Below are 26,770 nucleotides of genomic sequence, written 5' to 3'. Positions count from 1 at the left end.
TTTGGGATGCCAGTGCACGTGGCCGGAGCATCTCCAGCCTTTCATCCACTTGAGGTGCTGGTTCCCCAGCTCTGGCTCATCCTTCATCCCTTCCCTTCAATCCCAGGGCTCTTTGTGCAGTTGGATTTCAGCACCATCAGCAAATGAATCCAAAGTGCAAACAGAGCCTTGGGGGAGACAATCCCAGATCCCGGTGCCATCCCAAAGCAAAGCCTGGCTCAGCATCCCCTCTGGCTCAGCATCCCATGAAAATCCACTTCCTTTCCAATCCCAACCAGGTGCTTCTCCCATCCCCAGGGAGGGTCAGCTCCAGGCTGGGAAGCTCCCAGGGTGAGCAGCACCAGGCACTGATGGTCCCACCGGGGTGGAGAGCAGCGTTTGGCACCAAAAGTGAGGAAAAAAAGAGGAAAATTGTGTCATTTCTATTGTTTTCCACCTTCCTCCCAGGAAGGGAGCTGGGTTAGGTGGGATCCCACATCCAGCATGCCATTGCAATGGGATTTAGGGAAGGATTAGGGTGATTTGGGAGAGGGAGATGCCATGGAGGAGGAAGGAAAAATTAAAGTTAGCCAAGAACTGAAGAAAAAGTGAAAGGAGAAATTAAAGGAAAAAAAATAAAATAAAGAAAAAAAATAACGTTGAAAGAAAAAATAAAGCAAAAATTATTGGGGAAGGAAATATTAAAATAAAGCAAAAATTAATCCTGGAATCACAGAATATGTTGCAGGGAGTATTAAAACTGAGGGGAAAAATAAAGTTAAAGCAAAAAAAATTAAGGTTAAAGCAGAAAAATTAAGGTTAGAGCAAAAAATAAAGTCGAAGGAAATATTGAATTGGAAGGGAGAAATTGAAGCTAAAAATTAAAGTTGGAGCAAAATTCTACCCAGCCCAGGACTGTGCAGAGGATCCCTGTGTTCCCTTTGATTCCAGAGTGGAATAAAAAACGTAATAATTGATTTCAGGGATAATTAAAAAAACCTCTTTGTGCCTCAGAATGCAGAGGTGGCGGCGAAATCAAAGAGGTGAATAAATAAGAGAGAAATAAATGGGAGCGGGGCGGGGAAAGTGAAGGGAGAGGGATAAAAAAAAAAAAAATCCCTATTATGAAGGTAAAAGATGGGAAGTGGCGGAGAGGAGGAGATGGGGCGAGAGGAGAGATAATCAGAGCATTAAAAAAAAAAAAAAAAAGAAACGGAGAAACAATCAAAGGACGGGAAAATCAAAAGCAGATGCTGAGGAGGGATAAGGGGCGGCCGGCGGAGCGGGAACGGGCACCGGACCGCAGGGATAATTGGATTTGAGTTCGTCTCGGGGGCGATAAGAAATTCCCAACGTAGGTTTTTTTTTTTTATTCCCATCTGAAGCATATTTTAACGGGAGATTTGAATATAGCTGGGGCAGAGCATCCCGACGGAAAAAAAAAAAAAAAAAAACCGCAGGATTTTCCGCAGTTTATGGGGGGCTTTTTGGGGCAGAACGCGGCTATTCGTGCGCTCGGCAGCTTCGTTCCCGGTTAGGAGCCCCAAAAAGCAAGGGGAGGGGGCGCAGGAATCGTGGATCGTGGAATGGTTTGGGTTGGAAAGGAACTCAAGGAGCGTTTTTTAGTCCCCGTGTCCCCGCGGCCGAGCGGAACGGGCGCCTCCGGCCCCGGGAGCTCCGGGAACACGGAGCGGGAGCTGCGGGAGGGAGATGGGAGCGATAGGGCAGGGCGGGCGCTGACCCGGCACAACCCCGGACATCCTTTATCACTGTGGGATCAGCGCTCCGGGCCCGGCACGGCTCCGCGCCCTGACCTTGCTCCAGGGGCCGGGAATGGTGGCTGGGATGGAGTTATGGGGTCAGGGAGAGGGTTTAATTAGGATTGGGGCCGTGGCGGGACGGGTGGTGGTGGTGTTGGTGTGTCCCACACCCCGCTCAGGGCTGGGAACGCTCCTGAGGGTGCGAGGTGGAGCTCAGGGTGGCTCGATGCCGTCGGGAATAATCCTGTTGGGATAGGGGGAACCTGCTCCTGTGTGCGTGGGGGTCGCGGGGGAACAGCACACGAGGGGATCTGCGGAGCCCCCGGATTTGAGGGAATGTGGGGAGGGGAGGGGAGGGGGGGCTCCAGCGGCCAGAGGAGGACACACAGGTTGGAATGCGCAGGTGAGTGTTGGTGGGGACACGGACACAGCGGGATGTGGAATCACATGGGCGCGGACACGCGTGGGCACGGACACGTGTGTTGTGTGTGTGTTCTTTTACATGCACCGACACCCCTGTGCTCGCACACGTGCGTGACCTCCCGCATCGCCCTCCCCCCCCCACACACACACCTGGGACACAGGTGAGACCCCAAACATCCCCTCCGGGGCTGGGCGTGGCCCTCTTGCTCTGACCCCGCCCCCAAGTGCTCTGACCCCGCCCCCTCCACCCCGGAGGGGTTGGAGGTGGGCGCGCGCAGGGGCGGGGCCGGCGCTCGTCGTGGGCGGGGTTAACACCGGGCGCGGAGGAGGCGGTGCCAAGACCAGCAGTGGGCGGGGTCAGAGCGGGGAGGCGTGGCTAGCGCCGGTTAGGGCGGGGTCAAAACCGGCAGGGGGCGTGGACACAGGGTGGGCGGGGCCCAGATCCACTCGGGGGCGTGGTCAGAGGCGGGACGGGGGGGCGCGAGCGGCTCGATTCGGGGCGTGGCCAGCGCGGTGGGGGCGCGGCCAGAGAGTCACGGGGCGTGGCCGAGCGCCCGTTGTGGGCGGGGCCGGGCGGTTGTGGGCGGGGCCGGCGTCGCTCTCGCTGCGGCAGCGGCGGCTCCGAGCGGGGCCCGGGCTGGCCCTGCCCGCTTTTCCCGGCTCTTCCCGGCTCTTCCCCGGCCGTTCCCCCCCGGCCCGGCCATGGCGCTGCTGCGGGCGGCCGCGCTGCCGGCCGAGGGCGGCCCGGCCTGGCTGCCCACGCACGTCCAGGTGACGGTGGTGCGGGCCCGCGGGCTGCGCTGCAAGGGCGGCGCCGGCACCGGCAAAGGCAAAGCGGGCGGCAGCGACGCGTACACCGTGATCCAGCTGGGCCGCGAGAAGTACAGCACCTCGGTGGCCGAGAAGAGCGGCGGCAGCCCCGAGTGGCGGGAGGAATGTGCCTTCGAGCTGCCCCCCGAGCCCGGGCCCCGCGCCGGGCTGGTGCTCACCGTGATGCACCGGGCGCTGGTGGGCATGGACCGCTTCCTGGGGCAGGCCGTGGTGCCCCTGGAGCCCGCCCGGCAGCGCGGCAGGGAGCCCGACGAGCGGTGAGTGCGGCCGGGGGGGAAATATGGGGTCACTGGGTGGCCGTGGGTGGGGGTCCTGGGGTCACTGGGTACCCCAGGATGGGCGTCGTGGGGGTCGCCGTGTGCCCTGGATGGGTGTCGTGGGGTCCCTGGGTACCCCAGGGTGGGCGTCGTGGGGTCCCTGGGTACCCCAGGGTGGGCGTCGTGGGGTCCTTGTGTATCCCAGGGTGGTGCCATGTCACCCCTGAATGGGTGTCGCGGGGTCCTTGTGCACCCCAGGGTGTGTGTCATGGGGTCCCTGGGTACCCCAGGATTGGTGTCACGGAGTCCCTGCGCTCGCCAGGATGGGCACAAGGGATCCTTGTGTACCCCGGGATGGGTGTCCTGGGGTCCCCGTGTGTCCCAGGGTGGTGTCACGGCATCCCTGGATACCCCAGGATGGGCGTCGTGGGGTCCTTGTGTGCCCTGGGTGGGTGTCCTGGGGTTCCCGTGTGCCCCAGGGTGGGTGCTGGAGGAGGAAGGGCAGCACAGGACCCACGGACACCCTAAGGAGGGTGCCACTGGGATTAATTAATTAGGGTGTGGGGGGGTCCAGGGAAGGCCTCTCCAGGAGCTCATCCAGCATCCATGGGCTGTGCATCCACCGGGAAGGGCGTCACGGGGCCCGTGGGGAGCCCTGGGAAGGGCGTCCCAGAGGGTGGGGTGGGGTCCGCGTGTCACCCGGGAAGGACATTGCAGGGCACGGGGTGTCACAGGGCCCGTGGGTGCTCCGGGAAGGACACTGTGGGGGGATGTAGGACATCACGTGCGCTCCAGGAAGGATGTGGTGGAGGATGGGATGGCTCGGGGTCCCTCCATCCCCCCTGGAAGGGAGACAAGGCACTGCGGGATCCATCCTCCCCCCCCGGGCAGCGGGGCTCAGGGGACGGGATGCCCCGAGGTCTCTCTGCATCCCATGGGTGTTTTCCAGGGATCTGTCACTCCTGGCACAGCTGCAGGTCGTGGTTTGTCCCTTGATGGCTGGGGGGGGGGGCTTTGCAGCCCCCCCAGCTCAGTGGGGCCGTCGGTGTCACACCCCAATTTGGGGATCTGAACCTCATCCCTGTGCTGCCTCCGGCACAAATCCCTGTTTGTGTGTGAATTCCTCATCTTCCTCCTTCCCCCAGAAGGGTTTAAAACAATCAAAACGTTTCCGAGCCTCTGCCAAGCACAGAAATGCAGGAATGTGGCCGAAATTCCTTTAGGGGAGAAGTTTTCGGGGGCTTTGTTCCGAGCGGACCTGGCTGGGCTGTGCCTCGGGGAGTGTCCCCCCCCCCCCCTGCTCCCTGGCCCCCTGGATCCCGGGAATTCAGCTGGATCGCTGCCCGAAGCTGCGGGCTTGGAGAGGGACCTCCCTCACCCCCCTACCCAGGGCAGCGGAGGGAGTGGGATTAGAGTTGAAAAGGGGGCTGGAAAAACTTTTCCCGTGGAGAGAGGCGGCTCCACAGCCCTTGGAAATTCCTGGTTTGGCCTAAAATGGGAGCGTGGGGAAGGAGGAGCACTGACTAACCCCGGAGATGGTGTCTGGGTGTTTTCCCCCTCCCTCCCCCCCCGCGGCGTTTATTTTGCTTTCCTTAGCAAAACACCGGGAGAACGGGCGGGGCTGGGGCTGGATCGGGATTCTTGGAGCCTAATTGAAACCAGGAGGACTTTGGAGAGAGAGCCTGGCGGGAGAGACGAGTGATTCTGGCATGGGTTGGGGCGGGGGGATGTGAAAGAACCCTCCGTCCTTCCTGTGGTTTGGGGAATGGAGCTGGGATAGGAGCTGGGAGGGAGCTCGAGGAAAGCCACGCTCCTGGTGGGAAAAGTTTATGGAGCTGTGCAAAGCAGGGGCCCCGAGGTTTGGGAGGCTGAGCCCGTGGTCTGGTCTCAAAGGTCTCCGAGGGCGTCAGGGGCTGTTAATCCCGTGGGAGCAACGTCCAGCGTGGCTGGACATGGTGTCACAGCTCCTGGTTATCCTGCACTGGGTATTCCTGGTGGATCTGGGCTGGGAGGTTGGAGATCTCCAGGAATTTTGAGAAGGCTCCAGGGTTCCAGCACCTTCTAGTTCCCAAAGGGGATCCAAGAAAGCTGGAGAGGGACTTTGGGCAAGGCGTGGAGGGACAGGACACAGGGAATGGCTTCCCAGTGCCAGAGGGCAGGGAGGGATGGGATATTGGGAAGGAATTGTTGGTTGGGAGGGTGGGGAGGCCCTGGCACAGGTTGGGCAGATTCCTGGAAGTGTCCAAGGCCAGGTTGGACAGGGCTTGGAGCAACCTGGGCTAGTGGAAGGTGTCCCTGCCCATGGCAGGGGGTTGGAACGGGATGATCTTTACGGTCCCTTCCAAACCAACCCATTCCATGAGTCTCCGATTTGCTCTCCCTGTCTCCCTCCCTTCCTGTAGCTTTGCTTGCACAAGGAAAATTCACTTCCCCTTGCAGCATTTGGGATCACAAGAGCTTTGAAGGCTCTTTATCTTCACCCTTGGCCCCCGAGGATGGAAGTGAGCTTGGAAAACACGGAGAGCTCTCACCCTGTGCCTGGAGCATCTCCACTCGCCCCAAGCCCGGAGCTGGAAGGTGTTCCCAGGGTGGGTGACAGCTCTGCAGCCTGGAAGAGGCTGCTCTTTTTCTTGTTTTGTTTTTTTTGGAGAGGAATCCTAAGGGCTGGAGCTTGCCCAGCCAGGTGGGAGAAGGATCATGGTGAGCTCAGGGGGCGGTCCGGGAGCCACCGGAGCTTCCAGCCGGCTCCTGACATCTGGTTTGGCCCCCATCGCCAACAACTTCTGTTTAGGAGGAAATTTTTAGTCCCAGATGATAAAAGAGCAAAACAAACAGAGGTTCCCACCCTCCTGGCCCAGGCCTGTGCCCCAGAGATAACCAGGGAGTGGGGGGGGATGGAAACTGGGGCTGTGCCACGTGCTGCTTTTTGGGATCCCATCTCCGGCCCTCGCTGCCGGACACAGACCCGCTGCCAGCTGGGATGGGATCCTGCCTGAAAAAGGCCTCCATTGTCAGCGTGTTGACCTTGCTCTCGTTTTCCTGCTGGCTTTTATTGCATGGAAACTTCACCGGTGGATAATTATGATCCTTGTTTTTGGGCTCGGTGGAAAATGTTCCGTCAAAACTTGGCCTCTTCTCCAGGAGCGCGCCGGTGGCCGGGAGTGTCGATGAGCTGCTTTGTCCAGCTCAGTCTCGGTCATTCCAGTGTTTTGCCGGAAGGAAATCAACTCTTGGGAGTTGCACAAGAGCAGCCTGGGAGCTCCCATAGCCTTTTTGGGCGTCCCAAGGCTCCGGCAGCCCCAGGGATCGGGCTTGGCAGGCAGAGCAGGCGCTGAGGATCCGATCATTTCCCGCTTTCCACTTGAGCCTTCCCACCTCCAAAAAACCCCGTGCCCAGGCAGGATGCTCCTGGTCCTCACTTCCCCCTCCCAAAGCAGGGTCCATCCCAGAAGAAGAGGGATTTTTGGGTCTTCACAAGGCAGCTGTTGCTTCTGCTTCCTGACATCCAGGAAATGCCCTTGGAGTCCCCCAGGGGGGCTCCTCCCGCTTTCCCTGTGGTGTGGCAGCGTGACAGGGAGTGTCACCTCCATATCCACAACATCAGCAGGAATCTGGGGAGGCTGGAAGTGCATCCAGCAAAAAACAAGCTTCCATCTTGACACCCATCAGGCTGTGTTTTCTTAAAGTCTTGGAATGGTTTGGGTTGGAAGTGACCTTAAAGATCATCCAGTTCCACCCCCTGCTGTGGGCAGGGACACCTTCCGCTAGCCCAGGTTGCTCCAACCTGGCCTTGGACACTTCCAGGGATCCAGGTGCAGCCACAGCTTCTCTGCCCAACCTGTGCCAGGGCCTCCCCACCCCCATAGCCAGGAATTTCTTCCCAATATCCCACCTAACCCTGCCCTCTGGCAGGTTAACCAAAGGGAAGCCATTCCCCCTTGTCCTGTCTCTCCATCCCTTGTCCCAAGTCCCTCTCCAAGGCACTTGGAGACCTTTTCCTTTTGGCCAAGGTGCAGCATCCCTTGGGTGAGGTCTCTGCATTGAGAGGGGCAGGAGGTTCCTGGAAGCACCTGCAGGGTTGGACCTCGGATCTCACTGCGTGGGGACCCAAAATATCCGTGATTTTACTGCATGGGCTGTGGTGGGAAGGAGCAGTGGGCATCCAAGGCTTCCTGGGCTGGCTGAAGAAAACCCTAACTGTCATTCCTTCCTCTCTCCCTCTTGGAAATACCACTTCCATTTGCCTCGTGTCCCTAAGACCTCCCAGCCCTTGGGAAACGGGAAAGGATAATGCCGTGAGTCTGCTGGCTGTGCAAACCCCGGGATTTTGCTGGAGCAAAATCCAGGGCTTTCCAGCACTGGGATCTCGTGTTGAAGGGGCTGATAAGTGTGGCAGGAGTCCTAATTCCTGGCTCTGGTGTTTTCCTGCAGTGCCTTGCAGTTGCTCCCTGGCTGCCACCTCGAATCGGGAGCGGTGGCAGTGCGAGGCCGTCGATGTCTCTGCGACAGGGAAGTTGTCTTGGGAGGTTGTTCCCCCTGCAAAATTAGCTCAGCTCTGAGTTCCCCAAAGCTCTTCCGTGCTTCACTTCCCTTTACTTGTTCCTGTTCCTCCCCAGCTGTGGAGGGGGAACTTGGAGGGGCCTGGGCTTTGTGTGGAGCTGCAGCATCTCCACCCTGGCAGCAGGAATGAGACGCTCTCCTCCCCCTCCATCAGCAAAGGAGCTTCCCTCTGGCTGCTAAACCTCTCCAGCCGAGGTCCTTTTCCTGCTCCATGCCTTGATGGAGCTCTTTTGGGGTGAGGCTCTGGAGAAGGGACAGGGAATTCCTCGGGTTTGGGGGGAAGATGTCACAGGGATGGGCCAAGACAGCAGAGGAGGAGTTTGTGAGTCCCATCACTGCCTGGAGGAAAGGGCTGATCTGGAACGTCAATAATGGGTGCTGTCCATCTGCTCAGCAGTACTGGGACTTTGGAGGCTCCCAAGCTCCCTCAAGACCAAGGGATGATCCCCAAATCCCTGCCAAGGCTAAGCCCCTCACCAGGCACTTTTCCATCCCCATCTCCGCTGGGACCCATCGCATCCCCTCCTTGCTGTGGCAGTTGCTCTCCCTGGCACCGTCCTTGTGTTTTCCCAGGGATAGATCCACTCTAATCTCCTCCTCCAGCACCTCTGTCAGCCCGTGCTGTGCTTGTGGCCACCTCCCTCCCTCATCAAATTAAAACCAGGAGCTCATTAGCAGCGGAGCCCTGCGGGCTCGGGGGCTGTGGCATCTCTGGGACATGGTGCTTGTTGTCATTCCCACCGTGGCTTTGGCTCCTCCTGCATCTCCCAGGGGAGGTTTTCCCACCCTTTCTGCTCCCAGCCAGGCACCAGCCGAGGCCCAAGCGCTGCAGTTGTGTCCTTGGCACGTCTGTCCTTAAGCCGAGGAAGGGAAGAGCCCTCGCAGGGGGCGAGGAGGGAATTGCTGCTCCGCGATGGATTCGGGATGGAAAGTTTTAAATCCAAGGGCAAGGAGCCCCTTTCCCTGGGGGCTGCCATCAGAGGTGCCCAGCAGGGGCTGGTGAAGGTCTTGGAGGTGGCCCAGGAGCAGCAGGGAGCTCCCTGGAGGCCCTGAGCTGTGATGAAACTCGTGTTTTGGGGCTGAAAACGCAGCTCAGGGGGGGGTTGTTGTGTCTCCTCCGAGCCAGGAAACGCCCTGGAGTGTTGAAATCAGGGAGAGGAGAGGGGCAGTGCTGCCAGAAATATAGGTCAGGATGCTCTGTGTGCTGCAGGAGGGCAGCCAGGCCTCAGGATGAGGTCCTTGGTGGCCGGCTGGTCCCAGGCAAGCCCCGGTTGTGACCCTCAAATGCTTCACAGGGCTTAGTTTTCCTCCTACCTGCCCAGTTAACCCCATTTTCACCCATTTCCACTGCTGGTTTAAGGAGTTCAAGGCCTTTGCTCTGTCCTGCTCTGAGTAAACTCTGCTTTCCTTGTTTTTGAAAGATATTTAAGTGGTTTGATCCCAAATCTGGCACGTTGGGTTTGGTCTGTTGGTGGCCTGTCACCCTCCATCGTCTTCAAACCCAAAAAGCTGCAGATTCAGGCTTTTTTCCTCTGTTTCACACTAATTTTCAGGGCCCTGATTTCCTCCAGCTGCAGAAAAACCTTCAGTCAGCTGGGAAAACACCTCGATCCTGTCGGAACAAAGCTCTGGACACCGAGGGGGGAACTGATGCTGTTGCTTGTGCTGAGTTCAGCTGGTGCTTCAGGAGTCTCCAAGGGGATCCCTTCCCTGCTGGCAAAGTGCCAGCCTTTGGTGACCAGGAAGGCAGGGTGGGCTCTGCTCTCTGCCCCTCTCACCCTCCAAGGGGTGGCTCAAAAGCAGGAGAGGAGTTTTTGGGGGATGCTCTTCGTGATTCCCCGGGGGGGAATCTTCTCAGGGGTAGAGGAGTCCAGGAAAAACCTGGCATCCTCTCCACACGTGGTGTGTCAGGTGAAAATGGCCTTTAAGCCGTCGCTGCTGGGTCTCTTTTTACCCTGGGCCTCTTTGGAGCCTGCTCTTGCCACATTCATGCCCAGGGAATTTGCTTGCTCTGGCAGAGGCTTGGCTGGGACACAGGGTTTGGCTTCCCAGCCCGGGATGGGGGTTTGGGGACTCCATCCCTGGAGAAACATCTCATGGACCAAAGTGTCCAACCAGCTGCTGGGCTCAAAATTCATTCCTTTTTCCAATTTTTTCCCCCTTTTTTGTGTGCGTGGCTCGTTCCTGAGTGCGGATTGATGTGACAGATGAACAATCCACGGGTGAGCTGTTGCCAGAGCGGGTGTAGCCGGTATTTTAAGCTCCTTAGAGCCCTTGGGGTTGGTGTCCCTTTGGAGAACCGGCATTCCCAAACCTCCCATTGCCTCTGGGAAGCAAGTTCTCCCTACAAACCCTGCCGTGATGCTTTTCCCACCTGGAAGCAGGAAAGGATTTGCAACCAAAAAACATGTTCCTCCTGCCCGTCCCGCGCGCCTTGAGGTGCTCCAGGGGAACCAGTGGAGCAGCTCCTTTTGTGCTTTGCAGTCCTGCAAAGTCAGCTCCGGGCTTGGCTTTTTTTTCAACCTTGGAATCTCGTGCAGCAGGTCATTGGATCACCAGCTCTGCCTCCTCTCCCATCCCCACACAGGGACCTCGTCCCTGTGTCTTGTGGCGCTCGGGAAGTTCACGTCACTTGGTGACCACAAATGCGGTTTATTGGCTTGTTGGCAGCTGGGAGAACGTGGGAAAATGCAACCCTTGGGTGCTCTGGAGTGGAGAAATGCAGCTGGAGTGATCTCCTCCTGACTCCTGCTAGTAGCATGTATAAATATTCCATGCTCCATTTTACGGCTCCTTGAATCTTCCCTCCTCCCCTCTTCCCACCTGCCCATCCTGTGCTGGAGAGAGGAAAAGCCTGGGATCTTCTCAGCCCAGAGTGGTTTGAGATGAAGTTACCGCCCCTGTTCTCATGTCCTGGTGGCTGAGAGCTCTTCTCCATCCCTGGTGTCTGTCCTGATCCAAAAATTGTCCCCCTCCCTGCCATCACAGCACCCTGTTTGCCTCTGCTGGCTGGCACTGGGGGGGGGTGGGGGTTGGTTTCTCCAAGTTCTGTTTTCGAGCCCTTCTCGGAAGGATGGAGACGTGAACTTCCCACCTCAACTGCTCTCTGTCTGCAGGGGGAATCAGCCCTGTGTTCATTTTCCAACTGTGCTTTTAGCAGCTCCCAGGGCCCTCACCTGGCAGAACCGGCCGTATAAAAACCAACCCGAAAACCGAGGCTGCGGAAAAGCTGCCGGTGGGGGAAGGAGCACGGAGCCAGACCAAAAAAAAAACCCACAGAATTCCCTGGGGTTGGGCTGTTTTCCACCCTGTGCTTCCCTTCCCAGGCAGGTGAGCTCCAGCTTTTGGCTCACCACAAAACCCTCTTTGCTGTGCTCTCGAGGGGGTTGTGCCGAGAGGAGCCGACGCTCCTGTTTTCCCTGGATCGCCTTTTCTGTGCCCTGAGCTGCTCTGTCACTGGAGCAGCCCAAATAATCCTTAATGTAAGGCTTGGGGCTCTTCTCTCCATCTCCAGCCAGGCTGCCCTTGTTGCAGGGATGAATCAGCAGTAAATGTCAGCCTGGTGTGGTCTGGGAAGAGGCTTTGGCTCCGTGTTGGGATGTGCCTGTCTCCAAAGTGGAGTTCAGGTGGATGAGTTGGGCAGGGCAGGAGAATTCCTGCTCAACTGGAGGCAAACCTCGACCCCCCCCTGCCAGTGCTCAGTGGGTTTGGGAGGCTTTTGGGAAGCACCTGGTGGTTGAAGTGCTCCAGAAACACTCCAGCTGTGCATCCCTAAGGGACTTAATTTCCCAAGTAAGAGCTGGTGAAGCACTGGGACCAGTTTGAGAGTGAAACTGGAGACCCTCAGGTCTAGGTTGTGTTAAGTGGGTCTGGTGGGATGAGGCAGGACCAGCTGAGCTGGAAGGTGGGCAGGGATCTCTTGGGGATCCCAGCTGGAGTCATGGGAGAGCAAAGATTGTTCTCCTTGGAAGGGCCCACGTTGTCCCTGGCAGTGGCAGCTCTGAGAGTCGTGTTGTGTGCGATGCCTTGCTCATCCGATCTCATCCCAGTGTCCATTGGTGTTTCCAAACCAGTGAAATGAGCTTGGATCGCTCCAGGGCCTTGGGATGGTGATCCATGAAGCTGCTGGATGGGCTGGAAGCCTTGGCTTTGTGCTTGGTTTTGTGCTGAGGGAGCTGTTTGATCAGGAGGAGGGTGTGGAAGGGGGGGAGTGATGGAAACCCTTGGATCACAGGCAGCGTTGTCATTCCTTTGGGATTAGCTCTGTGTCCTGGCCACCCCAGCAGCTTGTCCTCCCATCCCAGGAGGTGCTGGGTCGTCTCAAACCCAAAGGAATATTCTCACTGACAGGGAGAAAATCATGCCCAAGCAATTCCATATACCCAGCCAAAGGTTCCAAGGATGTCCCGGTGCTCCCCATAAGCTGTCACCTGCAGCCCAGGGGAGGACAAAGAGCAAGGAGCAAATCCACCCTGTCCCCATCCCTCCTTAGCAAACATCCCCACGCTCTTGTTCCCACTCCGAGGTGTTTTTCCCCTTTGCTCAGCATTTTCGGGTCCGGGATGCTGCCGGAGGATGAGGGGGGAAGCACGTGTGTGTTTTGGGAAGCTGGAGCTACAGCAGCGCTCTGTGTGCAGCTCCCCCCTGCCTCCAGTTGATCCTGGCAACAGCAAATGTAAAAATAGACGCCGGGTGCCGTCTCCCAAACGTGCCTTTTGGCAGCCGCTCCCTCGGAGTCTCCGTGGAAAGGAGTGGGAGGAGGGATGGGAAGGGATTCACTCTGAGTGTCTGGAGGCAGTTGGGATGTGCTGATTAACCAGGGGTGACCTAAATGAGTGAGCACAGCCACAGAGTGGGGGCTGGGGAGGCTCACAATCCGTGTCCCAGCTTCCAAACCCCCCTGGAGCAGCTCCTGCTTCCCAGGAGCTGCCCCGGAGCTCGCAGGGGCCTCCGGGTGCTTCCCCTTTCCGAGGAGTTCTGTGTTTGAGGTTTCCTCTCCTGGCCCCCTGTGATGGGGTGAGTTGCTGTTTCCTTCCCCCTCAGCCATCCCTGAGGCCTGGGGGGCTCTCCAGCCCTTTCCCTGCCACAGAATCCATGGAGGACAGATCCTGGGATTCCCTATTTTGGGAGGATTCACCTCCAGCACAGACTGGGGGACCAAGCACATCTCCTTAGGGAGGAGCAATCCTGCCCCCCCATCACCACCAGCTCTGGCTCTGGGACAAGACAGCCAGTTTAATTTAATTTTAATCTAATTTTAGTTTAATTTTTCAAACTAGCAAAGCTCATGTCAGGCTGTTCCCCCTCCAAACCTTGCTAAGAACCCTTCGGAGCAGGTGGCTGGAGATGAGTGTCTTATCCAGGATGTCCTGTCCAGTGGAGGAGCTGGGTCCAAGCTGGTACCACCTTCCTCAGGAGAGGCCTCCAAAACACCCCCAAGGAGCAGATCCTTGTGGTCCCACATCCCTGGTGCTGGATGTGCTTGGCACAGCTTCCCTGCGCTCCTCCAGCACCTCTTCCAGAGCCTGATTAACATAACCCAGTTCTGCTATTTCAGGCCTGGAACAGGGGGTTTTGTGGGCAGAACTGGTTTGTTTTTTCCAGGTGTATCCTCTGTTCCCACAAAAGAGGTCGTGTCCGCCCTCAAAATGTGACCTTGGGTGGCCCCAATCCAGAAACCCCCACGCAGGGAAGAACTAGGAGAAACCAAGGGCTGTGGGATGGGGTTAATAGTGAAATTATGCCCTGGAATTGTGATTTTTGGCTGGGCTGGCACTTGCAGCCCTCCCTGAGCCCAGGCAGTGTTTGCACCTCCCATTTCCACTGGAACTGATTCATCAAATCCCAGAAATACACGAAGTGGAACAACTTAATCCTCCCAGACACTCGTCTGGTGCCACGAACTTCGAGCTTAGCCTAAAAATAGCCCCAGTAGTCGCCTGTTGGAGGGGTATCCCGACTGTTTGCGCACTGTGGATGAGGTCTTGGGATCCAAAAATAGCTCCTTAATCCCACACTGGCATAAGCAGGGGCTTTTCCTTGAGCAGATGCTTTTTTTGGAGCAGGTCAGGCCTGAGCCCCCCAAATTCCCTTTAATGCCCACAAGATTGGAAGGGATGGGATGGGAGATGCTGTTCCATCTCATCATCCTCAGAAGGTCGTGCCTTTCCTTGTGTTAATCCACCCAGATTCCTCCTATTTTTTATTTTTTTTTTCCCCATGGGATGACATAAGGTATAAAAACTCCTTTCAGGAGGTTTTTCTTTTTTTCTTTGTTTTTCCTGTGAAGTGATTCAGCCCCCAGATCTCTCCTTTCGCAGCTGCCAGGCTGCTCCAGCCCTTCCCTCTTGAACTTCTTCCAGCTCTGGAATTAATCTGAACAATATTGGATGTTCCAGGCAGCCTTTTCCTCTCCAATCCTACGGGAAGTGTCCTCCTGACTCACCTGCTCCTTCTCCCTGGCAGTGAATTGGCCCATTCCGGTGTCTTTTTGCTGCTGCTGTTTTGCTCTTAAAGGGTTAATGCTACTTTTTTTTTTTCCCCATGGATTTTTATTTTTTCCCTGCCTGCCTGGATATTTTCAAGCTCAAAGCCTGGGTAGTGAAAATTGTGCAGTGGGAATCCTGTGGGGTGGGGTAAGGGAGTGGTGGGAACAGGAATGGGTTCACTGGGGATTTGGTTCTGTGTGTGTGTTCCCAGCAAAGTTGGCTCTGTCCCTGCTGCCTTTTGAATTACTTGATGAAGGCTCTGGGTGCTTCCAGATGGGCACTTGGAAAATTTTTGGGGGAATTAGGAGGTTTGTACCCCCATTCACAGAATGGTTTGGGTTGAAAGGGCCTTAAAACTCATCTTATTCCAACCCCCTGCCATGGGCAGGGACACCTTCCACTAGCCCAGGTTGCTCCAAACCCCATCCAACCTGTTCTTGGACCATTCCAGGGAATGATGTAGCCTTCCTAGCTCCTCCCTTCATCCAGGATGTGATAACTCCCCTGGCAGGAATTCAGAAACTTCTGGAGAGCACAATTCTCTCCTTGCCCTGGTGATTTCAGCCTGGTCGCACCCACCTCCAGCCCAGCACATTTTCCTTCCCTGTTTTTTTTTTTTTATTTCTCAGTGATTTCGCTCTCCAAGTGGATGTAAAACACCACTTTTCTGGGAAATTGTTAACCCAGGTTCAGAAATGTCTCCCAGCTCCCGTTGCTGTGCCTTTCACCCAGGAGGGATGACGTGGAGAAATAGGGTCTGTCCTGAACCTACAGATTTCCTTGGGCCTCGTTAAGGGGAATTTTAATCATAAATTCCTCTTTTAATACTTTGATCTGGGAGGGAGCAGAGCTACCAGGGCAGTGGCTGTGCTGGAGACCTGCCCATCCTGCTGCAGCTGCCCTGGGAAGCAGGACCTGGAATGGGGACAGAAAGATGGAGCATCCTATGGGAGAAGGGAGTGAAGGACCTCTGGGTTGGCAGCGATTCCTGGGAAGAAACTGTTCCCTCATGGCCTGTGTTTGGTGCTGCCCCATCTGACCATGGAAATGGAGAACTAGAAGGTGGCTCTGGGCCTGTCTTGCTGTGGTGTCCTCTCTCCCACCTTTCATTCCCACTGGCAGGAAGCAAGACCCCTCTCCCAGAGATTGCTCCATGCCCTTCCCATGGAAGGACTGGGACCTAAATGGAGGCTGGGATTATTTTTGCCTTGTGCAGTGGATGGTTTAGAGGCTATTCCCATGTTCCTGCCATGCAAAGCTCTGGAGCACAGTCTGTATTATGGGTTTTGTGTGGGGCAGGACAGCAGGGAAACTTCCCTGGGATCCCGCTGTGGAGTCAGTGGGAGCCTCTGAGCTGGTGGACGTGGCCACTGTCTCCTTCTGGAGCTCTCACCAGGCAGGAGAGAATTCCATCAGCCAGCTGTGGGAATGCAGATCCTTCCCAACAATCAATAACCTGGGTAGGTGCTTCACAGAAGGTTCTCCTTCCCACAAAGAACTCCCGGGATTCACCATCCTCGGATCACTCGATGCGAGGACACTTTGAGTCAAACTTGAGCAGCTTTATTTCGGGTGAGGCACAGGAGGCCTGGCAGGAAAGTTATTTTGATGGATGTTGTTGGGAGCCTTTGGCATTCCAGGTCTGTCTGTGCCTGGAAGGATTTGTTGAGTCACCGGCTCTGGAATATTTAAACCATGAGCACCGAGCGCCGTCGTCTTTGTTTGCTTTCAAACTGGAGCTCCCAGCAAGCTGGCAAGTGAGCCTACAAAAAAATTAGGCCACTGGTAGCTTTCCCTGGAAAAGCACAGTGGTACCTGACACCAAGGTGGCATTTTCCAGGTTATTTGGTGGAAGGGCAGTGTTTTTAGGATGAGGACAGGGATAAAGACAGAGCTCTTATGGTGCCACAGTTGTTGAGGGGTGTCTCTGGTTTGGATTTTGGGTGATACCTAGGACTCTTAGAACAGAATCATGGAATCATTAAGGTTGGGAAAGCCTTCCAATATCATGGAGTCCAACCTGTGATTGATTCCCACCTTGTCCCCCAGCCCAGAGCACCGAGTGCCACATCCAGTCCTTCCTTGGATACCTCCAGGAATGGGGACTCCACCACCTCCCTTCCAATGTTTAACAACCATTTCCAGGAAGAAACCCATGCTGGATAGCACTGGTGCCTTCTCCCACCCCAGCAGCCTCTTCTCCAAAGTTTTCTTGGCTTGGAAATGACAGAGGCACCTTTCCTTTTCTTTCCTCTCTGGCTCCAGGTGGCACAAGCTGCACTCCAAGGCCGGGAAGAAGGAGAAGGAGCGGGGTGAGATCCTGGTGAGCATCCAGTTCACGCGGAACAACCTCACGGCCAGCATGTTCGACCTGTCCATGAAGGATAAACCGCGGTCCCCCTTCGGGAAGCTGAAGGACAAGGTGACAGGCAAGAAGAAATACGACCTGGAGTCAGCCTCTGCCATCATCCCCAGCAGCCTGGGCGCCCTGGACGTGGAGGATGACTATGAATTGGGCGGCAAGAAGGCCAAAGTCAAGGGCTTCTTCCTGAAGAACAAGCTGCGCAAGTCGTCCCTGACGCAATCCAACACTTCCCTGGGATCCGACAGCACCATCTCCTCTGCCAGCCTGAGCTTGGCAGCAAATGTTCCTGAGGTAACCAAATCCCCGAGCAGACACAGCAGTCTGTCCATGGAGCGCTCTGGTAAGAGGATCATCGATAATCCCTCCCCCCTTTTTTTTTTTTCCCCCTCTTTTTTTTTTTTTTTTTTTCTTTGTAAAGGGCTGTTGAGACTTTCTTGTAAATCTGTTAACTAATTACTGACCCAGTCATAGAATCGTAGGAACATAGAATTATTTGGGTTGGAAAAGCCCTCTGAGGCCGTTGAGTCCAACCGTTCCCCCAGCACCACCAAGGCCACCACCGACCCCTGTCCCCCAGTGTCACATCCCCAGGGATTTTAAATCCCTCCAGGGATGGGGATCCACCACTGCCCTGGGCAGCTGTGCCAGGGCTGGACAACCATGACAAAATTTTCCCAATATCCAACCCAAACCTCCCCTGGCCCAGCTGGAGGCCGTTCCCTCTCCTCCTGTCCCTGTTCCCTGGGAGCAGAGCCCGACCCCAACCTGGCTCCAACCTCCTGTCAGGGAGTTGCAGAGCCAGAAGGTCCTCCCTGAACCTCCTTTTCTCCAGGCTGAGAATCAACATCCTACAAACCCCCTCTGAGATCTTCTGCCTTCTGCATTTTTGCTTGGCAGAACGGGGGAGAAACATCCAAGACTGATTTTCCGTGCCTGGCTCCCATCGATGCTCCCTGGACACGAGGGTTCCTCGGGGCTGTCTCTTCTCACCCCTCAAAGCAGGTCACTGCCACTGGAAGGCCCCAGGGGAGGGCTGGGGGAAGCTGCTGCTGCCCTGCCCTGGGTCACTGGTCTAATGAGCCACCTCGAGCCGGAGCAGTGCCCAGTTCCCAGTGATTAAAACAATCCGAGCTCCTGGCGCCCGCAGAGCGGCGATTTACAAACAAAACAGGCCCTTGTAGGGAGTTAATTCTCGCCGTCCCTTGAAAACGGAAGGTGTAATTAGATGATTTAATTGGCTGGACACAGCCCATTCCTGGGTTGGGGTGGGAGTCCCCGGGTACATGCTGGTGGGGCCGTGGGATGCCGGGGGGTTTCTGCTGGATGACGTTCCCATGTGTCGTGTCCGTGGCTGGAGAGCGAGTCGAGACGCTGCTCTGATCCCATCGTCCTCGGGATGAGCCTTCCATCTCATGCCAGTTCCTGTGGCAGAGGCTTGGAACTAGATAATCTGTAAGGTCTTTTCCAGCCCAGACCATTCCATGATTCTATGAAGGACACATCTCCAACCAGGAGGGGAGAGCAGCTGGGTGTCACCTCAATCCAGGCAGCCCCTGTCTCCAGGTTCTCCCTGATTTTTAACCCCAAAAGTCTGCAGTATCCACAAGGTCATAGAATCATGGAATTGTTAAGGTTGGAAAAGACCTGTAAGATCCTCAAGTCCAGCCCTCGAGGCAGTGGGAGGGAAATGAAGGCGCTGGATTCTCCTGGCTTGTCACACCTGGCTGGTCGGAGCAGAGCTCATGGCCTTGTCATCTCCTGTTCCTGCAAACTCCAGAGTCATACAGAAGCATTAAACCCTCTAAGTAGCTTCTGGGGAGTCTCTTGCATCTATTATCCATCTCAGATCCTCTGAGATCCTCTCAGACAAGGGGTTTATGGTGTTAGAGTCTCCTCTCCAGGCCCTAGAGTGGGAGTTGATGTGCTCAGGGAGAATACTGTGTATCCTGCGTCCCCACTCAGTTGTGACCCGGGCTTTGCATTTCAAATTTAATTGTAATCCCGTGGAGCCCGGGAGCTGGGATGATTTCGAGGCTCCTCTTGAGTGTTTGCAGGCAGGAGACAGCGCTGCTCGTCACTCCCTCACCTCCGTTTCGTGTTCAATCTCCCCCTTCAGTGAAAGACTATTTGCCATCTCCCACGCTGACCCACAAGAGAGCCTTCAGCGACGACGTCTCCCAGGTCAGCCCGGTGCCCGAGCCCAGAGCCACCCAAAGCCCGAAGCCAAAGAACGACCCCGCGTCCCGTTCCTCCCTCTGCATCAACGGGAGCCACGTTTACAGCGACGAGCCCGCCCCGAGGAGCCCCGCGCCGGCCCCGCCGGGCTCTGCCCCGCTGCCCGTGCCCAGGAGGCAGGAGGAGGGCTTCGGCTTCGCCCCGCTCCACCCCGACCCCCACGAGGCGCCCTGGGGGGCGGGCGGCTTCGAGAGGTCTCAGCAGAGGGACGAGCCGAGGTTCATCCCGTCCCCTCCCAGCCTGGCCCTGCAGGAAGAGCTCAAGGTCTCCACCAAGGCCGTCACGCTCAGCAACCACCTGGGCAGAGCCCGGATGGAGGAGAGCGGCCGCCTGGAGAACAGGCCGGCCCCAGCCGCGGCTCCCACGGGCTCCTCCTCGGAGGCAGCGAAGGACCAACAGCCTGAGGAGGCCAGGAAGGAAGAGAAGAAACCAAAAGGCGGCTTCTTCCACCACGGGGGCAGCCGGAGCGAGGCGGGGAGCAAAGGCCAGGGGGAGAAAGGGGGACCCTCCGGCCACGCCACGGCAGCGGGAGACGAGAGGAGCAAGAGCAGCGGCTGGTTTGGTTCAAAGGAGCCCAAAGATTCCCCTCAGAAACCCAGGTCAGTGGAAGGGGAGGGGGTGTGGAGGTATCCAGGCTGTTGATCCCTGCCCCAAATCCCTGTTTTCAAAGGCTGGTGAACCCTCCTGGGATCAGCGGAGCACTGGCCCCGCTGCTCAGGCAAGGTCATAGCAGGGAAAAGGCTTCCTTGGTCTTGGATGTCTCAATGGGAAGGGGATTCTTCCTGGATTCTCTCCTGGCTTCTGCCACAGACCAACTCTATTTATCCTTGTGGGGTGTTTTCCACACAGGGAGGGAGGGATTCCCTTCATGGAGAGGTTTTCCTCTGCAGGATGAGGCTTGGTGTGGTCACACCAAGGGTTTCTGTGGCCTTGAAATAAAGGATCATTATCCTTTAATTAGCTAAAAAAGCTCCCCTGGGACTCAGTGTGGGAGGTGGGATATCATGACATGCAGTCACATTATTTTTATTAACCTCCCACTCCCTCTACGTGGTCTGGTCGCTTTATAACTTGAGGTATTATTAATAGTCCCAAAGTAACTAATGCCGACCCTGCTCTTTCCTCTGCCCATCCCACCCAGCCTTCCCTTCTTCCAATTACGAATCTCTAACTGTTCTTGCTTTATGTGATGATTCATCCCCCCAAATCCTCAGCCTTGTCTTTGTGGCACACAGAGGGTGATGTTTGTGCTGTTTCTGTGAGGAATTCATCACTTGTGTCCATCTTTGGAACCCCCAGGAGCTGAAGCTGGGAGTCCTGAGGATTTTTTCTCCCTAAGGGAGAGGGAGGAAATGGGTTAAAAACAGCCAGAAAAAAAAACACGAACCAGGAGTTGAGAGCTGGTTGGATCTATGAGGTTGATTTATTAGAGGGGTTTTCTAATCTGGGCTGACTTTAACCTAATTTATTGAGCAGGAGGATTTGAATCCAGTCTAAGCCTCCTTTAATGAGGAGGCCACTCTTGGTTTGTTCCACCTAAACAGGCTCCCACATGGGTTAAACCTTTTAAAGGGATGAGCACATCCCTCGGCGTGGCTTCAGGGCAGGGGCAGCTCCCGAAATTCCTCCTGCAGGATTCCTGCTCTCCTCACCCCACATGAAGGTGACTGTGCTTGTAAGAGCCTGGGCAGAGCTGGGGAAACTGCTTCCCTGGGTCAGGAATATCCCATCTCACAGGCCTGAGGCTCTTTCCCCCCCCAAAATCTGTCACGGGAGAGAGAAGGTTGGCACAATGGGATGGGAAGGACCAGGCAGGATGTGGGAGCTCCATCCTCCAGCAGGACAGACACGTGGGAGATCCTTGGACTGCCATGGCTGCATCCCTATGGATGGGTCTTTCATTCCTCACCCCTGGAAGTGTCCAAGGCCAGGTTGGACGGGGCTTGGAGCAACCTGGGATAGGGGGAGGTGTCCCTGATTGGAACAAGATGATCTTTATGGTCCCTTCCAACCCAAACCATCCTGTGATTCCATGATTCCTGGGAGACCTGAAACCCTGGTAGGGATTTGGTGCCACATCCCAGTGCAAGATTTGTGGATGAGCCTGAAGGACACTGGTCTCTGAGTTGTGTCATTGAGGAAGGACAGACTATTCCCGCTCAGGATTGTTCTTTTAATTTTTCCATCTAATTTGGGGATAATAAACCTGCTCTTTAAGTCCTAGAATAAAAAAATCAAGCCCTACAAATCCTACTGTATCCACAAGCTGCCTGAGCCAGCCAGCAAAGCGCTGTGAGCATGGGATGGGATGGGAAAGGGTAGGATGGAATGAGATGGGAGCTGCCCTCTGCATCTCCCTCTGGAGCCTTTTCCTTGGAATATGGGTGAGAAACCAGTGTGTTTCCTCCTGCTGGGAAGTTCTGGGAAGGAGGCAGGCAGGGCTGTGTGTGTTCCAGCCTGATGCAGGAGCCGTGCCTGCCCCACTGCCCTGATGGACACAGCCCATTTCAAGGCAGGGATGTCTGGATTCCAGCTGGAATTTGGTTCCCGGAGCATCCAACCCAGCGGATAATCGCAGAGGTGCCCTTAAACTCTGCTGGTTTCTGACAATTCCCCGCCTTTTCTAAAATGCTGGATGCATTCCCACCGTTCCTCCTTCCCCAGAGGGTTTTCACTCCGTGTTTTATTTTTATTTTTATTTTTTTTTAAAAATCCACTTCAGTGCTCTCACAGTTTTGATTTCAAGCTCAACCGAAGCCGAGCTTTGCCGGGAGTCGCTTTGCCGAGGGATCCCGGCTGTCTTACGAGGAAAAAAAACCTGGATGAGCCGTGTGGCAGCAGCTCCTCAGGCTGGGATTCTCTCTCCAAAAAATAGGGACGGCTTCGAAGGAGGGAACGAATCCACAGGAGCCCCTTTTTGGGGCGTTCGGGAACATCTGAGTGGGTTTTAACTGCAGTTTGCAGCTGAAAATGGGAACTGATGAGCCTAAACTGGAGCAGGGGGGGATTTAAAGTGGATGTTGGGAGGAGTGTCTAAGGGAGGATGGGGAAGCGCTGGAGGTGCCTGGCTGGGAAGGGGGTTTCTCCCTCCCACCATGCAGGGATTTGGGAGTGGGGTAGACGAGAAGCTTTGGGAAGCGTTACAAGGTGGCAAGTGGTGGCAGAGGGTGCCTGAGTGTGATCTGATGCAAAAGTGGCCTTTCCATCATCCCAGGGAGATGATGTGTCTCCGTCCTGGTGCTTCATTTTTCCTGGCCATTAATTACGAGGTCGTTACTTCTTCTAATTACACAGAACTCTGGTTTTGTTCTCCTTCCTCACACGGAGGGACCTCGTGGACCTCGACTCTGAGTCAGCTCAAAGCTGTCAAAGAGCTTATTAGGTCTTGGTGGCTTCACATGGAGACAGGGCAGGGTTAGATGGGATATTGGGAAGGAATTCCCGGCTGGGAGGGTGGGCAGGCCCTGGCACAGGTTGGGCAGAGAAGCTGTGGCTGCCCCTGGATCCCTGGAAGTGTCCAAGGCCAGGCTGGAGCAACCTGGGCTGGTGGAAGGTGTCCCTGCCCATGGCAGGAGGTGGAATGGGGTGGTCTTTAAGGTCCTTCCAACCCAAACCATTCCATGATTCTGTGATCTGTGGGGGTTCTGTGGGTGTCCATCTGCAGCTGGAGGAGCTGTTCAGGTACCAGTGTAACTTGTAGGGCTGAAGATGGATTAACCTTTGCTCTGGGGCGTACCAGCCTCTGAATGGAGCAGTTTGAAGCCTTTGACTTTGACCTGCAGAAAGGACTTTTTCCCTCCTGCTCTGCTGATTCTGGAAATTCAGCCTTGTGGCTCCTGTCAGCAGCATCTCCTCACCTTCGTGCTCCCCATGGAGAGGTCGAGTTTCCCCTGGAGCCGAGCGTGGCGTGAGAGCATCAAAATCAGACTCAAAACCTCAACCTGTAATTAGTTAAAAAGGCCTGTAATTAGAATGATGGTTCCAGCTGAGGTTTAAACTCGCCTGCAGCTAAGACCAGCTTGGCACAGCTCGCCTTTAAACGCTTGCTCTTGCAAAACACACCCTTGCTAAAATAAGGAGCTGCTGACTTTGGGCTGGATTCAACTTCAGCTTCATCATAAGAGGGGTTTTTTTTGTTCTCTTTTGGGTGTTTTTTGCTGAGCCATCAGCACGTGAGCTGGGGCAGCAAACCTGTCTGGGGAGAGAACCGGACTTTTTCAGCCTTCAGCCCCTTATTTACAGGTTTTTATCTCGATTCTTGGCAGGAGGAGCAGCTCCCTGGCTTTGCTAATCCATGTGAGCTCCGGGGCTTTGATACTGGGTTGAATGGGAGCTGTAGGAAGATGGTGTTTGCCCTTTGGAGGCTGAATAAAAGACTGTTTGGGGTTTGTTGTTTTTAAGGTTGGGTGGTCAAGGGCTTTTTGTGTGTGAGGAAGAAGCTCAGCAGGTTTATTTGAGGCAAAGCCTGGGGCTAAAACAATCGGTTGGAGTGTTTTTCAGGCTGGCCTACAATGTTATCAGAGCTCTGCAGGTCCTGCTTCCTGTGGTGTGAATCCCCATGATAAAATGGGGCTCCATCTGGGCAGTAGGAAAAGAGAGAAACTGTGCTCTGGCTTCTAAAAATAGTTGCATTAGTTCCATTTTCAGGCTAAAACCCCTTCCCTCTTTGGTGCTTTCATGTGGGGAAGATGTAAAATCCCTCCCCACCTCCTCTGTCACTCCCCTTCCCAGAGTCCATCCCCTTGGATCCAGCAGTGAGGCCAAATATTGACTCAAATTCCTCACTGTTTCTCATGGACTCCTAAAAAATACATTTCCGAAGTGCTGGAAATGGGAGGAAGGTTTGGAGTGGTTGGAGCAGGACAGGCTGGCGGTGTTGGACCAGGTGGGATTAAACGTGGATGTGTGGGAGCAGCTCCCTCCAAAGCACCATTAACAGGGAATTTCGGAGCAGAACCTGGGAAACTGCAGAGTTTGATGAAGAGGAAGATGAAGGCCATGATGTGAGAACCAGGATGTCGTGGATAACAGTGGATGAATCCATGTGGGAGCCGTCAGGAATCACACCTCTGGCCCAAACCTTGCACCCAGAGGAGCCTGCATTGGATCAGTCATAGGGGTGGAGCTGGGATCGGTGTGAGGAGCCTGGAAATGGCTCTTAAAATGCTTCTACCTCCCTTTTTCCTGCTGAGCCTGCATTTCCCAGGGATGGACACGGAGCAGGATGGTGAGTCGGATCCAGAGCTGGCACCAGCTCAGCCCTGATGACACAAATCTGCTTTGTGGCTGTCCAGGTAAAGCACAGCCCCACTCCTGAAAGTGGGAATTGGGGTTGGAACTTTGCATCTGGGGCTCCTGCTACCCAGATTTCTTTTAATTGTTTTTTATTCCCGTGGTTTTGGGAGCAAATGCTTATAAAGGAGGATTTGTCCCTTTTAATCAGGATGATGGACAGGTGAGGCCCAAGGGGAAAGTAAAGTGGTTATTGCACAGATAATTGTTATAGATTATTTATTATGGGTAAATCCATTTCTTTCACTCCCAGAATCCCTGTTTAAAAGCAGCGTTTGCTTATTTTTCCTGACTCACTCCCTCTTGGGTTCCCACCCTGCACGAAAATGTCCTGGGCTCTCCCAACCCCCTTTCTGCACCAATCTTGCTCCTGCCGGTGGGAGGAAATTCCTGATCCCTGCCAGGCTTTGAAGCTGCTGCAGGAGCCTCCAGCACCTCAATTTTCCACCCAAAAATACAGAAAAACGGGGCAAAAAGCATGTTGTGAGCGGGAGAGTCACGGCGCATCCCTGGACCCAGCCCTCCCAGGAGGGATTTTCCACTCGAGCTCCAGCACAGCTCTTCCCCTCGGCACATCATGGGTGGATTTATCCCTGCCCTCCCCAAACTCCGGCTTTTCCAGCGCATGTGCTGTTTTATCTCCCCGGTGCAGAGTCACCCACCCTGCTGCAGATGGGCTGGGGCTGGTGCTCTGTCACTGCAGAGCTGGGGCGCTGCCCTGAGCCTGAAATCCAGGCTGAGATCCACAGGGAAAAAATCTCCCTGCATTGAACAAGCTGTTTCCAATAGACTTTTTTTTTTTTCCCCCCATCAGGGAGTTGCTCAGCAATATTTTTTTCTTTTTATTTCCCCCCCCCCCCATTGCTGAGAGGCTAAAACACGTCTGGGAAGTGCTGCCAAACAAATAAACGAGGGCAGAAAGGTACCCGCTATTTATTTTGGCTGGCAGAGCCTTGTGCTGGGAATGGGAGGAGGAGGAGTAGGAAAAGGAGGAGGAGGAGAAGGGTGAGTCAGCGTTTCAGTGCTGCAAAGAGCTTCCACCAGGCTGCTGCAAGCGGAGGTTTCCCTCTAGAGGAATCCGCCGTCCTCCACTCCTCTTTTCCCCGAGCACTTCCAGCGTCAGGGAGAACGGGAAAAGGGGCTTTTTTGGGGGGATGGATTATTCGTGGGGGGAGAGGTTTTCTGCCAGTGCCAGGCTGGGCACTGAAACAGAGGTGTTTGTGCCGAGGAAAGGGGTTGAAGGGTGATGGTGCAGTTGGAAAACTCCGGGGAGAGTCACAGATTCTGAGGAAATAGCCTCGAGGTGCACCAGAGGAGGTTCAGGTTGGATACTGGGGAGAATTCCTTCATGGAAAGGGTTGTCCAGCCCTGGCACAGCTGCCCAGGGCAGGGGTGGATCCCCATCCCTGGAGGGGTTTAAAATCCCTGTGGATGTGGCACTTGGGGACATGGGGTCAGTGGTGGCCTTGGCAGTGGAACTGCTGGACTCCATGATCCTTAGGGGCTTTTCCAACCTAAAGAATTCCATGATTTTTCTGCCTGGAGTTTGCAGCTGAGAGGGGCTTGTGCAGCCCCTGAGCAAACCCCGGTGGGTCCCAGCAGGAATGGGGACAGGAAAAATCCCATTTGTGGGTGTCGTGAGCTCACCCAGGACAGAAAGGAAAATTCCATAGGGGGTTTTAGAGCAGGAAAATTGGAATCTGACAAAAAAAAGATGGATTTAAATTCTGTCTTTATATATTTAGCCATTGTCAGCAAGTCCAGCAGCCCATGAGCCTCATCATGACTTTACAAGGGCCTGGAGTGACAGGAGTGGCTTCCCACTGCCAGAGGGCAGGGATAGATGGGATATTGGGAAGGAATTGTTGGCTGTGAGGGTGGCCAGGCCCTGGCACAGGTTGGGCAGAGAAGCTGTGGCTGCCCCTGGATCCCTGGAAGTGTCCAAGGCCATGTTGGAGCAACCTGGGCTGGTGGAAGGTGTCCCTGCCCATGGGCAGGGAGTTGGAACTAGATGAGCTTTAATTAATATCTTCCAACTCCAACCATTCCATGAGTCTGTGATGACCCAGGGAATGAAGACAGGATCATCTTGGGTGGGTGTGAGGAGACCTCGAGGCTGTTGCTCCACCTGTGGAGGTGCAGTCTGGGGCGAGGGGCTGCTCTGGCATCCACCACCCCCTGAGGAAGGAGCTTCACCCACTCAGCCTTCTGGCAGCTCTGAAGGTCGTTAGTGGGGAGTACTCATTAGGAGCCTGCAGCTGATTAATGCTCTGGAGCCACTTAATGCTGGAGCCCAGCAGAGCTGGATCGGGCCTTGGATGCTCTTACTCAGCACTAAGGGATGTTTAGGCAGAGTCACAAATCATGGATCTTAACCTGGACCAAACCACCCAAGCCAGTGCCAGCAAGGAGCAGGGCAAGCAGAGGGAGGGCACCACCCCGACACCGTGGTGGTCCACCTTGGACTTTGCCACCTTCCCTTTCCAGCTGGAAAGGAAAATCTGCCAGGTTTTGCCCTGTTAAAACCCATTTGTGGATGTTGTGAGCTCCCTTGGGTCGTGAGCAGCTGTGCTTAGGGAA

At 55.4% G+C, this 26,770-nt stretch overlaps 1 protein-coding gene across 2 annotated transcripts in view; it reads left to right on the top strand.

Moving 5' to 3' along the window:
• The first annotated feature begins 2,780 nt into the window (after window positions 1–2,780).
• RAB11FIP5 (RAB11 family interacting protein 5) overlaps window positions 2,781–26,770 on the top strand; it is a 34,477-nt gene continuing 10,487 nt past the window's right edge. Inside the window, exons 1-3 of one of the 2 annotated variants that reach the window (XM_027907624.1) lie at window positions 2,781–3,250; window positions 16,564–17,003; window positions 18,780–19,497. In XM_027907624.1, the coding sequence (XP_027763425.1) occupies window positions 2,865–3,250; window positions 16,564–17,003; window positions 18,780–19,497 (1,544 nt within the window). In that variant the 5' untranslated portion in view covers window positions 2,781–2,864. The remainder of the gene's footprint in view (window positions 3,251–16,563; window positions 17,004–18,779; window positions 19,498–26,770) is intronic. The other variant, XM_027907625.1, reaches the window with a different exon arrangement.

This window comes from Empidonax traillii, unplaced genomic scaffold, assembly GCF_003031625.1.
Source record: "Empidonax traillii isolate 1590-97213 ecotype Southwest subspecies unplaced genomic scaffold, ASM303162v1 scaffold1503:size99223, whole genome shotgun sequence".
Classification (NCBI taxonomy): domain Eukaryota; kingdom Metazoa; phylum Chordata; class Aves; order Passeriformes; family Tyrannidae; genus Empidonax; species Empidonax traillii.
The sequence above is the reverse complement of the archived record's forward strand: the minus strand, read 5'-3'. Positions and strand labels throughout refer to the sequence as shown.